Source organism: Watersipora subatra, chromosome 5, assembly GCF_963576615.1.
Source record: "Watersipora subatra chromosome 5, tzWatSuba1.1, whole genome shotgun sequence".
Classification (NCBI taxonomy): Eukaryota; Metazoa; Bryozoa; class Gymnolaemata; order Cheilostomatida; family Watersiporidae; genus Watersipora; species Watersipora subatra.
In genome coordinates, this window is record NC_088712.1 from 8,711,303 (window position 1) to 8,726,414 (window position 15,112).

At 36.1% G+C, this 15,112-nt stretch overlaps 2 protein-coding genes across 2 annotated transcripts in view; both read left to right on the forward strand.

The window, feature by feature from the left end:
* Positions 1-8,607, forward strand: part of LOC137397004 (uncharacterized) — an 86,840-nt gene extending 78,233 nt beyond the window's left edge. The window contains exons 3-5 of the mRNA XM_068083286.1: positions 6,170-6,329; positions 6,977-7,169; positions 8,370-8,607. Of these exons, the coding sequence (XP_067939387.1) occupies positions 6,170-6,329; positions 6,977-7,169; positions 8,370-8,593 (577 nt within the window). The 3' untranslated portion in view covers positions 8,594-8,607. The remainder of the gene's footprint in view (positions 1-6,169; positions 6,330-6,976; positions 7,170-8,369) is intronic.
* Positions 8,608-9,148: 541 nt separating this feature from the next.
* Positions 9,149-15,112, forward strand: part of LOC137396831 (uncharacterized) — a 34,199-nt gene continuing 28,235 nt past the window's right edge. Inside the window, exons 1-2 of the mRNA XM_068083142.1 lie at positions 9,149-9,563; positions 11,075-11,183. Of these exons, the coding sequence (XP_067939243.1) occupies positions 9,438-9,563; positions 11,075-11,183 (235 nt within the window). The 5' untranslated portion in view covers positions 9,149-9,437. The remainder of the gene's footprint in view (positions 9,564-11,074; positions 11,184-15,112) is intronic.

Genomic DNA, 15,112 nt, shown 5'->3' on the forward strand with positions numbered 1-15,112 from the left:
TTGTCATCGACAGGCTCCCAGGCATCGCGATGTTTTTGAAGGCCATATCTATTTGTTTCGTTAACTATTACATTCATGATGGCCGATGTGATAAAAAGTTTTAAATAATCAAGAATACTTATCTGTCCAGGAATTTGACTTTTTACTCCTGCCAAGCTTTCATCAAAATGCAAATCTTTGGGTTTTAAGTCGGCTCCTCTTTGAAAGCCGTAAACACTCTCTGTTTCATCGCCGGCCATTTCACTCTCATTTTCGCTATCAGATTCACTCTGTTGATCTTCTATTTCACATGCATCGTTTTCCCCACTTTCTTCTGACCTGATATCCTCTTCCTCACTTTCGAACCAGTTGATGTCTTCATCTAAACGTACTTTTTTAGCTGAGCTGGAGCAATCACGTCCGTCCATGTTGACTAGCTTTCCAAAAAGGAAGAGCAATTTTTTGCAACGTGTTCTTCTTGCACATGCGTATTAGGGATTACTTTTCAGTCTCAAAACATTACTACAAAACCTACTGAAATTGATGAAATAATTAATTTTATTTTTAAACGCTATTTTCTTAAAAAATAAAATATTTTAAAAGAGGTCTATCGTAGACTGATTTCTAACGGGCTTTCACGTGATTCGGGCTCTGAGACATTGCCCGTTTGACGGGCTTTCACGTGATTCGTCCCCGAAGAGTTAATCGTTTATTTGTATTAGTCACGTTAATCGTTTAATTAATGCGATCATTGTGCAGCTCTAGACAATATACATGGTTTTATTGAATGCGTGAAGTGTAAGTGTGAAAATATTTTGACGAAGGAGGCTGCATGAAAGTGTAAACAGAAGCCATCTTGTTCAGCTACGTCCCATTTGAGCCATTTTGGAAATGGGATTCCAATCTAAGGCGTTTAAGTGATGGCTGCGATTAACTGTTCGTTTTTGAGCTTTTAAGAGCTTGTAATCACATTTCCACATATTTTGCACCTACCACACAGCAGAGTAAAACATGGTGAATCTGCTGATATCAAATAACTGTCATGTGAAGTTTGTAGCAAGTCAACCTTTACGCAAAAATTCAGCCAGACTAACAACTAGAACGCGTAATGCATTCTACCAGAAGAAAAGATTTAGTTTTACGTATGAACAAGTAATGCCAGCTGTCAGGACTCCTGGCATTACTCTTGACTCCGGAGTAAAGCACTTATTATTTATTATAATTATGTTTTAAATATACCATATGTTACAAAAGAATATGTTGTTTGGGTGTAGTTACAAAATGATGCACCCATCAAGTACCTCAGCGCTAAATCTTTTACAAACCGCTTTAAACTTTCCTTTAGTTGGTCCCTTCGCTTTGTCTCCGCGCTGTGTTCGTACATACCCAAGCTCACAAATAGCGCATTCTAGCAGAGTCCGAAATGTGTTAGTCTCTAAGGCTAAGCCGATGACTCATTGGGAAGCATTATCGGAGCAGTTTCATTTCATACGTACTTTCCGCCGCTACTAGGAAGAAGCTAACGCAACTAAACTTTACCGGTGAGTAAAGGTATTTTTGATTTATATCATAAATCATAGTACAAATGATAAATATAGAAAAACTCAATGTTAAAGAAACTGCTGCCTAGGTGTTATTTGTTTTGTTTTGTTATTTTCTACGGCAGTTTCGTGATGGCTGTGATTAACTGTTTGTTTATGAGCTTTTAGGAGCTTGTAACCACATTTCCACATATTTTGCATCAACAACACAGCAGAGTAAAACATGGTGAATATTTTGATACCAAATCACTGTAATGTGAATTTTGTTGCAAGTCAACCTGTAAGCTAGTAATCACATTTTATACATTTCTCACCGAATTACTAAAAAGTAGCTAATGTTACAACTACTATTCCTGGGCTTATATTTAAAGTTTGTAATATATATGACAATATATATGTGTTGTTTGGTGATTTTATGACACACAGACCGGACGTCTTATAAATTGCAAATAACTCAAAAACATAGGCATAGCGCAAACAGTAAATAGTTGAACTGAATAATAAAGGAATAATAACTCCAAATTTAAGTGTAATAGCCATTACACAGCAAACACTAATATAAAGTAGTTTTTCATGAGAGTTGATTAAAAAGGATAAACGTTTTCAAAAAGGTATAATGAGCTAAGCACTATTTTATAAAAGCCTGTACGTTTTAAGGTAACTTTCACAGATGAGCCAATGGCTTTGATCGCACTGAGCAGACTGGTGATAGTTTTCAATTAGCAGCCTTTCTGCAGTTAAAATATGTGTATAGTATTTAAATTAGCAATTGTGAAGCGTAGTTTTACCTCTTAGACACCAACCCCTGCAGTCAAACCTAAACCTAGAATGATCCGCGTCTTAGTTTTGTAAAAACTGTCTTCTGCTGCTACTTGACATATTTTTAAAGTACTCAGACTGTCGACAATCTATTTGGTAGTGATTACATATAGGCCTCCTGTAGCATTAATCATCTATACACTAGTAAAGTATACATACACTACTAAAATGGTCTGTATAATGTCCAGACTAAAGTAGTCCATCTTACTGAGGATCGACTGGTCCTTGATTAAGTTGCATTCATAACTGATTGCAGAGCTTTGAAAGTGTTGAGTTGACTGCTGATTACAGTAGAACCTCGGTTTTCGAACGACTCGCAGTTCGAACAAAAAATTCAAGAAATTCTTGCTTCGAAGTGTGAACAAAAATCGGAGTTCGAACGCCGGTATGACGCGTGAGTACGTACGTGAGGGTGGGATGCTGAGCGGCGTACAGGAGTAGATCGCTCTTGCCGTGACCAACTGTTGTCGCATTGTCCGAGATTAAACAAACGTGTAGCAAATGGGCCGAGTTACAGAATTTCGTCAAACTCCACCACCCCGATAAAGCTGCAGCCACCAGAGTCATCAATGACCTTAACGACACTATCATGAACCACTTCCGAAAAGTGCTAAAAAGAAGGCAGAAGAATGTGTCATTGGATAGATATTTTAAGAGAAAAGAATATCCTGTAGCCGAGTAAAAAATCCTATTCATAATTCTTTTCTTTATTCTTTTTTTTACACATTCATGTTAGTGTAATCTTTCGTATGGAAGATTACGACAACGCGAACGTTCGATTAGCCTGGGTTACATTTATGTTTATGTTATTTGTGTATTTGCCATTTTGCTTAACATTTTCTGAGATATACATTGCTTTTTATGTGTTGGTCAGCATTTTAATGTGCAATTTCATGCATACAATAATGTATAAAATACTAAAAAGGTAAACACTCAGGGTGTTGGAACGGATTAAAACTTATATATATTAGTTCTAATGGGAAAACCTGTTTCGGATCTCGAACAACTCGGTTTTTGACCAACCTTCTGGAACGGATTGTGTTCGAGAACCGAGGTTGCACTGTACTTGTAATTGCTACACACTCAGCACTCAAACCACTTGTCTGATTAAGCTTTTAGCCAACGGTATTTCTTATTTGTTATTTTGTGTACCTAATTGTCTTACAATCAAAATTGAAATGCTGGCCGGTATCCATCATGCTAATAACTTAGTTGCAATTTGCAACATTCATTTTAATTTTTTTATTGCTTAGGCTACTATTTTTACTGTCGCACTGTGGAAGCTACAATATGCGTCAAAACCAATCATCGCTGAAGTGTTACATTATATGGCTTGTTACGTTTATTAGTTCAACTAAAACAGTGGTAATAAAATGCGAGGGTAATATGTTTCCAGGTGAGCTAAAGATAATTGTTAAAACTGATTACATGTCAATGTTTGATCATGTATATTTGTGGTTAATTGTTGGTAAATGCATTGAGTGTTGCCTTGACCTTTTCTGTTTGGGTTACAAGTGTTGAACCCATCAGGCACAATTTATTACATGCCATGTTTTCTGTATCAAGATCAATCAGTGGCGAAGTTACTACTTTTTTTCAAAATTAGTTGTGATCTTAATTGGTGTTTCTGGAGATATAATTGAAAAAAATGGTAATTAAGATATACATGTACAAATATATGTATAAATATAATCTGGTCAAAACTTGAGTTACCTGTCAGAAAATACTAAGGTGTAATACAAGCATAAATTTACACAACTTGTGTGTTTACTGTCAACTAGAGTCTAGACCATGCAGTCAACTTTGGGATATAGATATTTAAATCATATTTGTAGTTTCTATCATGGCTAACATGGAAGAGATTGTTCCACCTGCCGTAGAATGTGGTTTCTGTTTGAGACAAGGAGTAGCTCTACCCAATCCTCGTCGACTTACCTGCAACCATGTACATTGCCTTGAATGTCTGACTGGCTTCTATGATGAGAATAACATTCTAATTTGTCCATTGGAAGACTGTAGGTATGTTGCTCCGTGATGGTGTTTGTTTCATGTTTGGAAGCTGGTCAATGTTTGATTTACATAAACTCTTGGCATGAATATTCTCTTTAAACAGAGTTAAAAAAATTTCTATTCAAACTTGAAAATGAATTGTGAAGAGAAAGTTCTTAGAAGGCAAGCGAGTCGGCATCGTTTGTCATTAAATATTTGCCAGAGATGTGTTAATGCATGCAAAATGTTCACAGCTAACACAAATGGCTAACACAAACACACCATCATTATTGTAACCACCAAAGACAGATGCTCAACTAATTTGACTCAAGGGTCATCAACACAATTGCTATGCAAGAATCAAATAATCTTCTTGAGGTGCCAAAGTTGGTTGACATATTGACTCCAAGGTCTTATAGCATAAGACTGGTTTTTGTTATGTCTCTATTCAAGTGCTAGCCAGCAGAGCAGTGGATAAATCAAATTGGATCACTTTTAGCAGCCGAGTGGTCGTTGCTGGGGCTACATAAAAGGTGAACAAGCTTTAGGAAAAATGTGGCGGCAGGGTAGGCGTAACTTCTTGCGTCTCCCTGATTACTATGGTAACCACTATGTTGATTATAATTCCTCTGCAACTCAGTTGTTGCAGAGGAATTGCCAAAGCCTGTAAATAAAGAGAACCAGTCTACTGAAGTTTTAGCTACTCAGACTTTGAAACTTTAGTTGACCAAGGTGGATGCCCTGGCCTTGCTAAGCTTCCCAAAACAAATTTACACACATAAGTGAATGTGAGACAATGTTACCGCCATACTTGTAAAGATGGAAGATAATTGTGGGCTCTGTAATTCAGGATGGAGTGGCACCTTGTCTTTCAACATTTTGCTGCTTTTGTTTGCCCAAGCACATACCAGCATATGTCATATGACCAGGTTTTTCAATATGACTAATACAACAACATGGTGTACCACATCGACTTTTCCAGTGGAACAATTTCCTCCAAGATCGGTGATATCTTGCAGACCTAGAAGTGGCTCTGTGTACCTTCTCATCAACTACCACTAGTGATTATATGTGAGCCAACAAAATGGCAGATAAAGGAAGACGAGCGCAGCTCACCTTTGGCGAAATTGTCTCGGCCAAAAGAGTTCTTTCTACGTGGCTCAGAGCCAAACATCTTGAGCTGATGTCACTTGCCTGGCATTGGACGACTACCAATGAAGGAGGACCCAACAACTTCAACAATATGGAAATAGAGACCATTGGCATGATACTGCTAAGGCCATTACTGACATAGCAATCAATCTAGAATTAGGCCAAGCAAATAAAGATATCCTACACTAGGAAGCCAAGCGCTTAGAATACCAGGCCTAAAAGCATTTTCCATTGGCTTAACCTTAATTGTCGGCAAGGATAAGATTAGAACCCAATGGCGTCAAATTGCGGCTGACTGGCTCCTCTTGGCATGGCTTGGCATGGAAAGTGCAATGGAAAGTGGAACACATATAAACAGTGAAACAAAAAAAAATATATATATATTATATATGTATATATATATATATATAGGAAACAATTTTGACTATCCAAGAAAAACTAAAATAATATAGAAGGCACTCCTATACCGATACAACTATACAATGGTTTAAAATTTTGGGATATTAAATTCAGTAAGTCGAAGCGACATAAGTTTTGATCCCACTCTAAACTAAATTGTATCTCCATCATTAACTTTCTCATTGAGTTCAAAGTAGTGAAAATATGCACGGTAAACTCACTCTAAGAAAATGTTTTTCACATGGACCTGAATGTCATTCAGTTTTTCAATTTTTGTATGCTTGTTACAGTCAAGTATGTGAAGTACCACTTAACCAGCTGCCAGCATACGATATAGCCAAGGATAAGACGAAGTCATGTGATATCTGTGCAATTAAAGGAAAGGATAATGAGGAAGCATTTTCTTATTGTCCTCCGTGTGATACAATTTACTGTGTCAAGCATCATGAGGTATGAATGAGTGGATAAATTATTTTTTATTTGAAGTTTCAACATCAGGTTTTGGGAAAAAATAAAATTGCTAATAAAAATATTGCTAAATAAAAAACTTGCTGGCGAATTTATCACTTGAAGTTTGTCAGATTTGCTTTTCCTCTCACAACTGATGACTTACAATAAATAGTTTGTGCCACAGCTAAAGTTCATTCAATGTTGTCAAGGTAATTATTCATAAACAAACATCCCCAATAACTGTGGACATTGTAACAAAATGGTCTCAATTATCTATTGATAAGCGATTGGTTTATTAATCTTTTGGTTTCATATCTCAGTAAATATCAGTAGATAAGAATAGGTTAGGATAAGCTATTAAATGAGCTTAGCTAATCAAATATATCAATTTGGTTAACAAACTATATTTTTGGTGAGATTTTCTATTTTTAGTGATTTGTGATGAGAATTACAGGAGTGCAACCACATTGAAATACTTGGTCTGCTAATTCCTTCAGGGGGTTTATTGCAGACAGCTGTTGTATGGGAAGTGTTGTTGGTGGCCTAATATAACTCAGCGATTTCATAACTTTCTCTCTCGATGAGCATCTAATTCAACTGTATTTGGTGAACTTTTGGAATTTGTTTTGACACACTTTACATTTTAGGTTCATCGAGAGTACCATGAAGAGATTGGAAAAGTTCATCCAACCATAAACATGGAACAGTATGAGCTACTAAAGAGTCAGCAAAGCAGAGTCTGTGCTGATCATACTGACAAGCCAATTAGTTTGGGATGTGATAAATGTCTGAAGATGATCTGCATTGAATGCATTTGCAAAGAAAAAGTTTGTGATGATGGTAAGAGTAACGGTGGTCAAAGCATTGTGCATAGATTATAAAGAGAACTCATCAAGTTATAGAGAAAATAAAACTGTCTAAATTAATCTTTAAAACCTTGTAATTATTATTAGTTTGAGATAAATAGTTTACCTCGTACACTAACTGGCAAATTGGAATAGTAAAATATTTAGCGAAACTTTTATAAAGAAATACTATGCAGAGTGGTTCCAAATATAAATAGTTTTACCAAAACAACCTTGATTTTCAACTGTTATTATACCTATTTAATTATTAGATTAGTGACGGATCATCGGTAGAATTGCTTCCACCTTTTCACATTCTTTTTAACACTTTTGCTACCATTAGCCGATGTCTCGGCTATGGCGGTTATTTAAGTACAGACCGTAAGCAATGTATCGTCTTCTCAACATGGTTTCATTTTTTTCATTCGGAGGCCTAAACATTAGCTAAACCAATCAAATTTTGTCTCCAATGAAACAAACCTGTTGCCAATCACGTGCAACTGATCGAAAAGATTTAATAAGCGATTCTGTTTCTAATTATTTTTTTCAAATTGGGAAACCAGATCGCGAATGTCATGGAAATAAGAAATTCACCACATTTGTTCAATGCAAAATTAAGCGTCAGAAATTTTGCCAGATTTGGATTCACTAAACAATTTTATACTTATCTTGTAGCAAATTTTGTTCTGAACAGAGGCATTTAATTGTAAAACAATATCTGCATTTAATCTCAAGATATGGCATAAATATTAGAGGTATATCAATTGTTCGAAAATCCATTCGAATTAATTTAGTCAGAATGGTATCACGGAAAATCGATATGACTTGTTCATTGATAGGTCATGGATGGTTGTGATGTAAATTAAGATTTTTATGATACTAACTATAATTTTCCACTATATTGTGATTCATGAAATGATGATGAACATGTGTCCAATAGATATGATACTACTGTAAATATTGCTTTTTAGTTTTTAAAATTGTACGAGCTTTTATGGTTTTAGCTCGAATAATGGTGAAATATTGTATTTTTCTGTTTGATGACATTTGCTGTGCGTTACCCAACTTTTTTGCTAGTGTTGTTTTTAAATAGCATTGTATTATGAACACATTTAGATAAATTTAATAAAAGTTTCAAATCTTGCACAGAGCCTACTGTACTGAGTATTTGAATGTGAACCTTGGTTTGTTTCAGGAGAGTCTCACCAGATTATGACTTTAAAACAGCTTGAAGAGTCACTGAACAATAAGATAAACAAGCTAAAGAAAGGGATGATTGAGAAGGAAGAGAGTTTGGAACAAATCTTCAAGTTCACTTCTCAAACACTTGCTGAGTATGACAAGGAAACAGCTGAGACGGTGCAAAAGATTCATCATAAAAGGGATGAACAGGTTGTTATTTTATTGCCAAGTGTTTAACATAGCATTTTCTTACTCCCTATACTATTATTTTAATAAAATAAGCTTAGTTTAGAGGCTACAATATTGGAACAATGCTCAATATCTTGTCACTAAAACAATAGATAATTGTAATACCTATAAAAATAAACATGACAGGTTGTCAACTTGGATAACGATGCAAGTTCTAAAAGCCTCTGAAGTTGCTGAAATTATATTTAGTTAATCAATCCTAACTCTGTTTATTCTTTGCAAAGGCATCATTCTTTATAAACTTGTTATGTATAACTGGATGGGAGGTCTTGTGGGTCATGAATCAACTTTTTAAGTAAAAATAATATTTATAAAATGTTTTCATAGGGAAATACGCTTCAGAAAATCTATGATATAATATATTCTGCATCAGCATATTATCTTTTCAAATATGGCTGTTATACCATTTAATGATTTATTTCTAAGATGTATGCTACCTTTTATCAAGTTGTCTTTCTGTACTGCTAACTTCAAAGCTGTTTTTGTAACATCATGCGACATAAAACTACGTTGCGCAATAGATTGTCTTGTCAGGTTGTACATGATAAAAGAGAACGTTTCTAGCTGTGGGCTAGATGATGTGATAAAATATTAAACTTTTAATTGTGGAGTTACATGTTTGAACAATGTATAGGACTTGTTGACAATTTCCACAAATTGCAGGTAGTGATTACCAGCTATCGTAACCTAATAAATACTTTGTCTAAGTTAGTAGAAGGGTCTTGCATATAGCAGTACTAGTGCTTTCAAGACAACCTTTGTCATCAGGTTGTTTCACTTGTTGAAGATCAATGCTTTGGAGTCCAAGTACAAACAGCTAGAGGATAAGTATATGGGGGAGCGTCTAAGAACAAAAACGCTCATGACTGACTTTCTCGAAGATGAGATACTCAAGAAATGGAGCCAGATAAGAAATATCATGCGCAAAACAGAGTCTAGAGCCAGACATGCTCATCAGGTACAAGGGGGACTCAATAAGTAAAGACACATTTTAATCTGGAAGTTTCTATTTGAATCATATAATATTGTACAGTATCTCATTTTTCTACACCGGCTTCCTGCATCGTATTACATTTGTTTTAATGCTTTATTTGCTTTCTGATGTGACTATGATAGAAGTCGTCTAGTGTAAGTCGGCATGCTCTCACATGCTCTCTTATGCGTCTTTCATAGTAGAAAACTGATGTCCACATAGAGCGTCCTTTATGTGACAAAACAGATAATAGCCACAGAGAGCTTTACTTGGAGCTATATGTCTGTGAGACTCTCAGTTAACACTGGAGAACTCTTTTGGAGAAATTCTGGCTGTGTGTGGTTTGAATTGTTTGAAGAATAGTGCCAGTTGACAACATTTTTCTTTATGTGAGCCTGACTTTAATGAAACTGGTGTTGCACATCACAGTATGTACTGTGTTTGACAGAAACAGATTGAAAGGAAGCAAACTTGGAACACTTCATAACCCAAACTACTTTCGCCATGACCTATTTCCCCAGATATTGTCATCTTAAACTTTTAGACCCCAACAGGCCTCCTAGATCTTCCATTCAAGTTCAACAGGCTTTTGACAAAAGTTTCAAATTTGAATCACAGTGTTTTGGCATTTCTAGACATTTTTCTGTTACTACCTTTACTTTCATACGTTTTTCATACGACTGTCTGTAAATTATTTCAGCTCTACTCCTATCAGCATTGAAAATATTATCACAGCTTTCTGCTCTTCCAATGTGCAACTCTGTAGAGGGTTGCAGACTTCGTCATTTACCTACAGAAATCAGGGTAGTTGTTAGGTGTTGTTAGGTATTTGCTTTCAGTGATAGCCAAGTTCTGTAGTTGGTGCTCAAAGCACTAGTCTGTAGTCTATACAGCATTTTGCTAGTCATTGGTGTATTTGTCTATTGAATCACTCTCACAGTATGGTTAACTTTCACAGGTAATCAACAATTAGTCTTGGCTTAATTTAGTAGTCTTTACTACTCTTGATTTTTGAAAGGCTTGATAATAGTGCAATGTTGACCTTCATAATTTATGAACCTAAAATGTGAATCAGTCAACGTGTTTCCTAGATAGCTTCATGGTGCTTTGTTGCTTGTGGAATGTGAGCTGTCAGTATACTGGTAGTTTTAGCAATGCACACCCTTCACACTGACCCTCCCACCCAGCCACAAACAACCACACCCACCTAAACATGCACACACAACCACACACACGTCAACACATGTCAACACACACAGACACTTGTGTACGCACACTTTATCACGCATGCACCCACGCACATACACAAGCCCACATACACACACCCACACGCACACCCGCACACACAGAGATAAAGTGTGTCATTTCTGATGCAGCTAATAAAATTCATAAAAGTTTTGCAGAAAATTTAAGTATAATTTGTATTTAATTGGTAACTTTGGTTGCCTCACAGTCTCTTTGGCCTGAAGACTAACTGTTCCATATTGTCATTGTAGTGTGATATGGTCTCCAGCTACAGCGACACAAAGAATGAAATACAAAGGTTGATTGATGAAATCATACCATCTGTTGAAGTACCTTCAGTCAGCAAAGTGAGAGAGAAAAGTAAGTATACTGAGAAATACCATAATTGTCAGGATGCTTTGTAGATGAGCCACAATTAGAATCACAAGAAACTATTTTCTTAATTTAGACCATTTACTAGAATAAGTTTAATTTTCATTTATTTAAATATTATACACCAATAGCGACCTTCCACATTAGAGTTTTATCACTCTGAAAAAAAATTCTATCGAATAATTTTACGTGCAGAAAGTTTGCTGAGATCCATTCTAAAACAATATCTACTCACAACTTTACGAAAAATCTATGCAAACAGCTGACTTATACATGTATGTTCATTACAAATTACATCATTGAAAGTTTGCCACTGCTTCGAGACATCAGCAATATTTCTACTCAAAATGTGTAATTCACATCTGTAAATACATCAGTAACTTTAAACTACCCCGTGGATTATTCTGTATCGTTGTGTTCATAAAATTTATGCACACACCGATATAGAATAATCCTTATTTAGAGTCCATTCTTATTTAATAAGGATGGAATTTTTAGAGTTATTTGATGCCAACTACACATACACAATTGTTCCCAAAATACAGTTATTTAAATTTATTGATGCAGTATTTCCTTGGCTTTCACATTTCATAAAGTTTACTGTTTTTAAAATGGTAGTTTCAGAGCTATGAAGTGCAACGTGTTTAAATGATGGGACATCACACAAATTAATTTTTGTGTGCCTTGTATTCAACTTATGATGCAAAATATCTGCGAGTTGGTTGAGTTTTAAAGCATAGGACTTTCAAAAACCATTGGCCACATATGCAGGTGGTTTGATTGACTCTGGCTTTATCTAATTAAATGTCTCAAACAGCTAACCTGGAAGATGTGAATGATAGGACCACTGCAATCCCAAATGATGGGACATGTCTGAAAATGACTCACAATTATTGTCTATGGTTTTTATTGTAATTATAAAACACACTTGATTCTACAAGAAAAAGAGCATAATACTATTTTAATTGATTGTGCAATACCTTGTATTGACAATATGCGGTAAAATAATAAAATACATGTTTTTACTGAAAATATCTAAAAGTGAAAAAATGCAGCATGTATTTACGAAGCAAGGTGCTTTTCTGGGCAAGACATATCAGTAAAACTATTTTAAAATGATTCAATTTTTCTTTAAAAATATACTGTTCCCGTTTATGTAGACTTACACAGATCTTAAAATGCTACGACCCATTTTACATTCCGGCGAACCCAACCGTCCGCAACTTTATAGGTTCTGTCGGAACAAGTTAGTGAATAAGCTGTGTGCCTTTTAGAGCTATGATATTTTTCCATTGCTGATTCAGATTTTTTTCTCTAAAATTCTATCACATTTAACTAAAACAACTGTATCAGTCGAGTTTTTACATGATTAAGTAAAGCTCTCTGCATTGGTCACAAGAGCTTTACGCCCTAATGCAGTGCGACACACCAATTTTTTAAACTACCTCCCAAACCATCGACTAGCCCTTTTCTATGGGAGGTAGCAAAAAAGTTTCATTCAAAATGCAGAAGTTCATGGGCCAACTTCAACCAGTGAAGGCTAGCAAACATGAAAAGGTTTTCGAACTGTGATGCCGAGCCATCTGAAAACATGCAGACTGAAATTATGCTTTCAATTTCAGATTATATTATTGATATCAGCTTGTCAATGTACACATAAACTGAATACTTATCATGATTTAGGTAGTCACTGACAAAAAGAACGCTATGTTTTCCATTATCAGTCAATGTGGAACAGGTAAACAATGTTGCCTGGTTGTATGCCCAGTGAGCAGCTTGGGTTTCATCCTGATGAAATGTTTGGTAGTATTCACTAAACTCAACTTGCAAAACTGCTTCATTTGATGCCTATTTTTTTCAATTGTTTATCATATGAAGCTTGAGCATTTTTAATATAACAGCGAGTCAGAAAAGTACCCCATTGTTTCACCCAACAATCGAGGAGCTCATTAACTGAACCTTCAAGCCTTACCTTTTGAACCTTTTTGTCAACTGTTTCCTACTGAAACAAAACTACTTGCGTGTCCACATTGTCTATGATAACCAAATAGAAAACCTTTACTGGCTTGCACTCACAACAATGAGTATCCAGCAATGCATACACTTTTTGATAGTATGGTCACATACAATGGTATTGACTAAATCACAAACAATAGATGATAAACTATGGGTCTTAGCTAGCACAGAAACACACCTCAACATATTCTCATGTATTGGACACACACAAACACTTTGAGGCATATCATCTACATGTAGAGGACATACATGAGCAGGTCTGAGCTCAGCAAACTTGTTGCTACCTATAGGGTTTGCGTCATTGTACTAAGTATTGTAGAGCTCATGAGTCTCACTATAGTGTTATTGTAAATATGCCGCTTTTGAACCATTTATCCATTGATGCATCTACAATCTTTCATAGCTGGAGCTTGTTAGAATATATCATCTCTTAGTAGTATATGAAAGGGGGTTGCTGGCCCAGAATTTTCGCCCTGGCAGTTTTTGTCTTAAGATGAAAAAATCTAGATTTTTAGAAAGTTTTCAAAATCCTTGGAATTTTGAAAAATGGAAAAAATAAAATGGAGAAATTTCAAAAAATTGTACGGAGAGAAGGTACGGCTGCCAAAGAGCACGCGACTGCAGGACCTAAGTGCTGGTCACGCTTGCCATTTGTACAATCTCCTTTATTATACAAAATTCTTTAAACCTCTGATTGTCTATTTATTATACTATAATAAATCATGAATATTAAGTGGATGAAAGAAAAAGTGGATGACATGAGTATGGAAGAACTAAAATCTTTAGTTCGAGCCTTTGTGGATTTTGTGGAGGTGTACCTTGTGATAGCGTACCTTGAGAGCTTGAGTGGAGATAGACGGTTAGACCAACATGAGATAGACAGATGGTTTAGACCAACTCGGGGAAGTACCGAGTCGAAGGCTCGGAGGGGGAAGACCAAGGAGGGGAAGTAGTATGTAAAGTAACTATTCTGGACCAGAATTTTTGTCTAAACATTAGATCATTTGATGTAGGCTTAAAGCCATAATCATATAATAAATGGCGAGAAGTTTTAAGTTAGATGCAAAACTCCTACAAATCGAAAACTACAACAATATGAACAAAGATGAGCTGAAGGAAGCTATAGAAAATGCATGGGAAAGGATTGAAGTTGAAGAATTGGACATTCAAGGTTATGATAATTTAGATGATTATGAAAAATGGTTTGTAAAAAACAAAAGTGCAATTGAATGGGTACATAAAGGGTTAATGTTAGATGAATATGCGCCTTTAGAATTTCGAGATTGGCTGCGAACAGAACTGAAGCTGAAAAAAGCCGATGGGAAGAAACGTCTTACAGTGGACGACTTGAGTATGAAAGATCTAAAATATTTATTTCTGGCTCTAGCCAGAGATATAACAGTTGGGCCGGAGATAGTTGGGCCGCGAGTGGAGATAGTTGGGCCGCGGGTGGAGATAAGAAGCATTTTTGAATCTGACTTCCCCGAGTTGAAACAAAGGGAAAGTAGTATGTAAAGTAACGGTTCTGGCTCAGAATTTTTTGTCTAAAAAATCTAGAATTTTACAAAGTTTTCAAAATCCCAAGGATTTTGAAAAAAAGGTGTAAAACTGGTGTTGTGGAGAGCTGGCATTGGGTGCCCCGAAGACGAGGCTATGCGCTAGGTGAACTGTAGTGGTAATCCAGCTCTCCACGCTGCCCTCCCCTTGGAGGGGTTCTACACAACGACTCTCGGAAGGGGAAGCTGCACTACCTTCTTACAAGAACCGCCACCCATGACGATCCTCTCACTGCTCCTTGCTCCTATGGCTCCCCATTCGAAATATCATCATGCAGTCCCAGTGCCACAACCTACACCGTACTTCCGAGGAAGGGGACGGTTCGGGGGCACTACAGCTAGCAT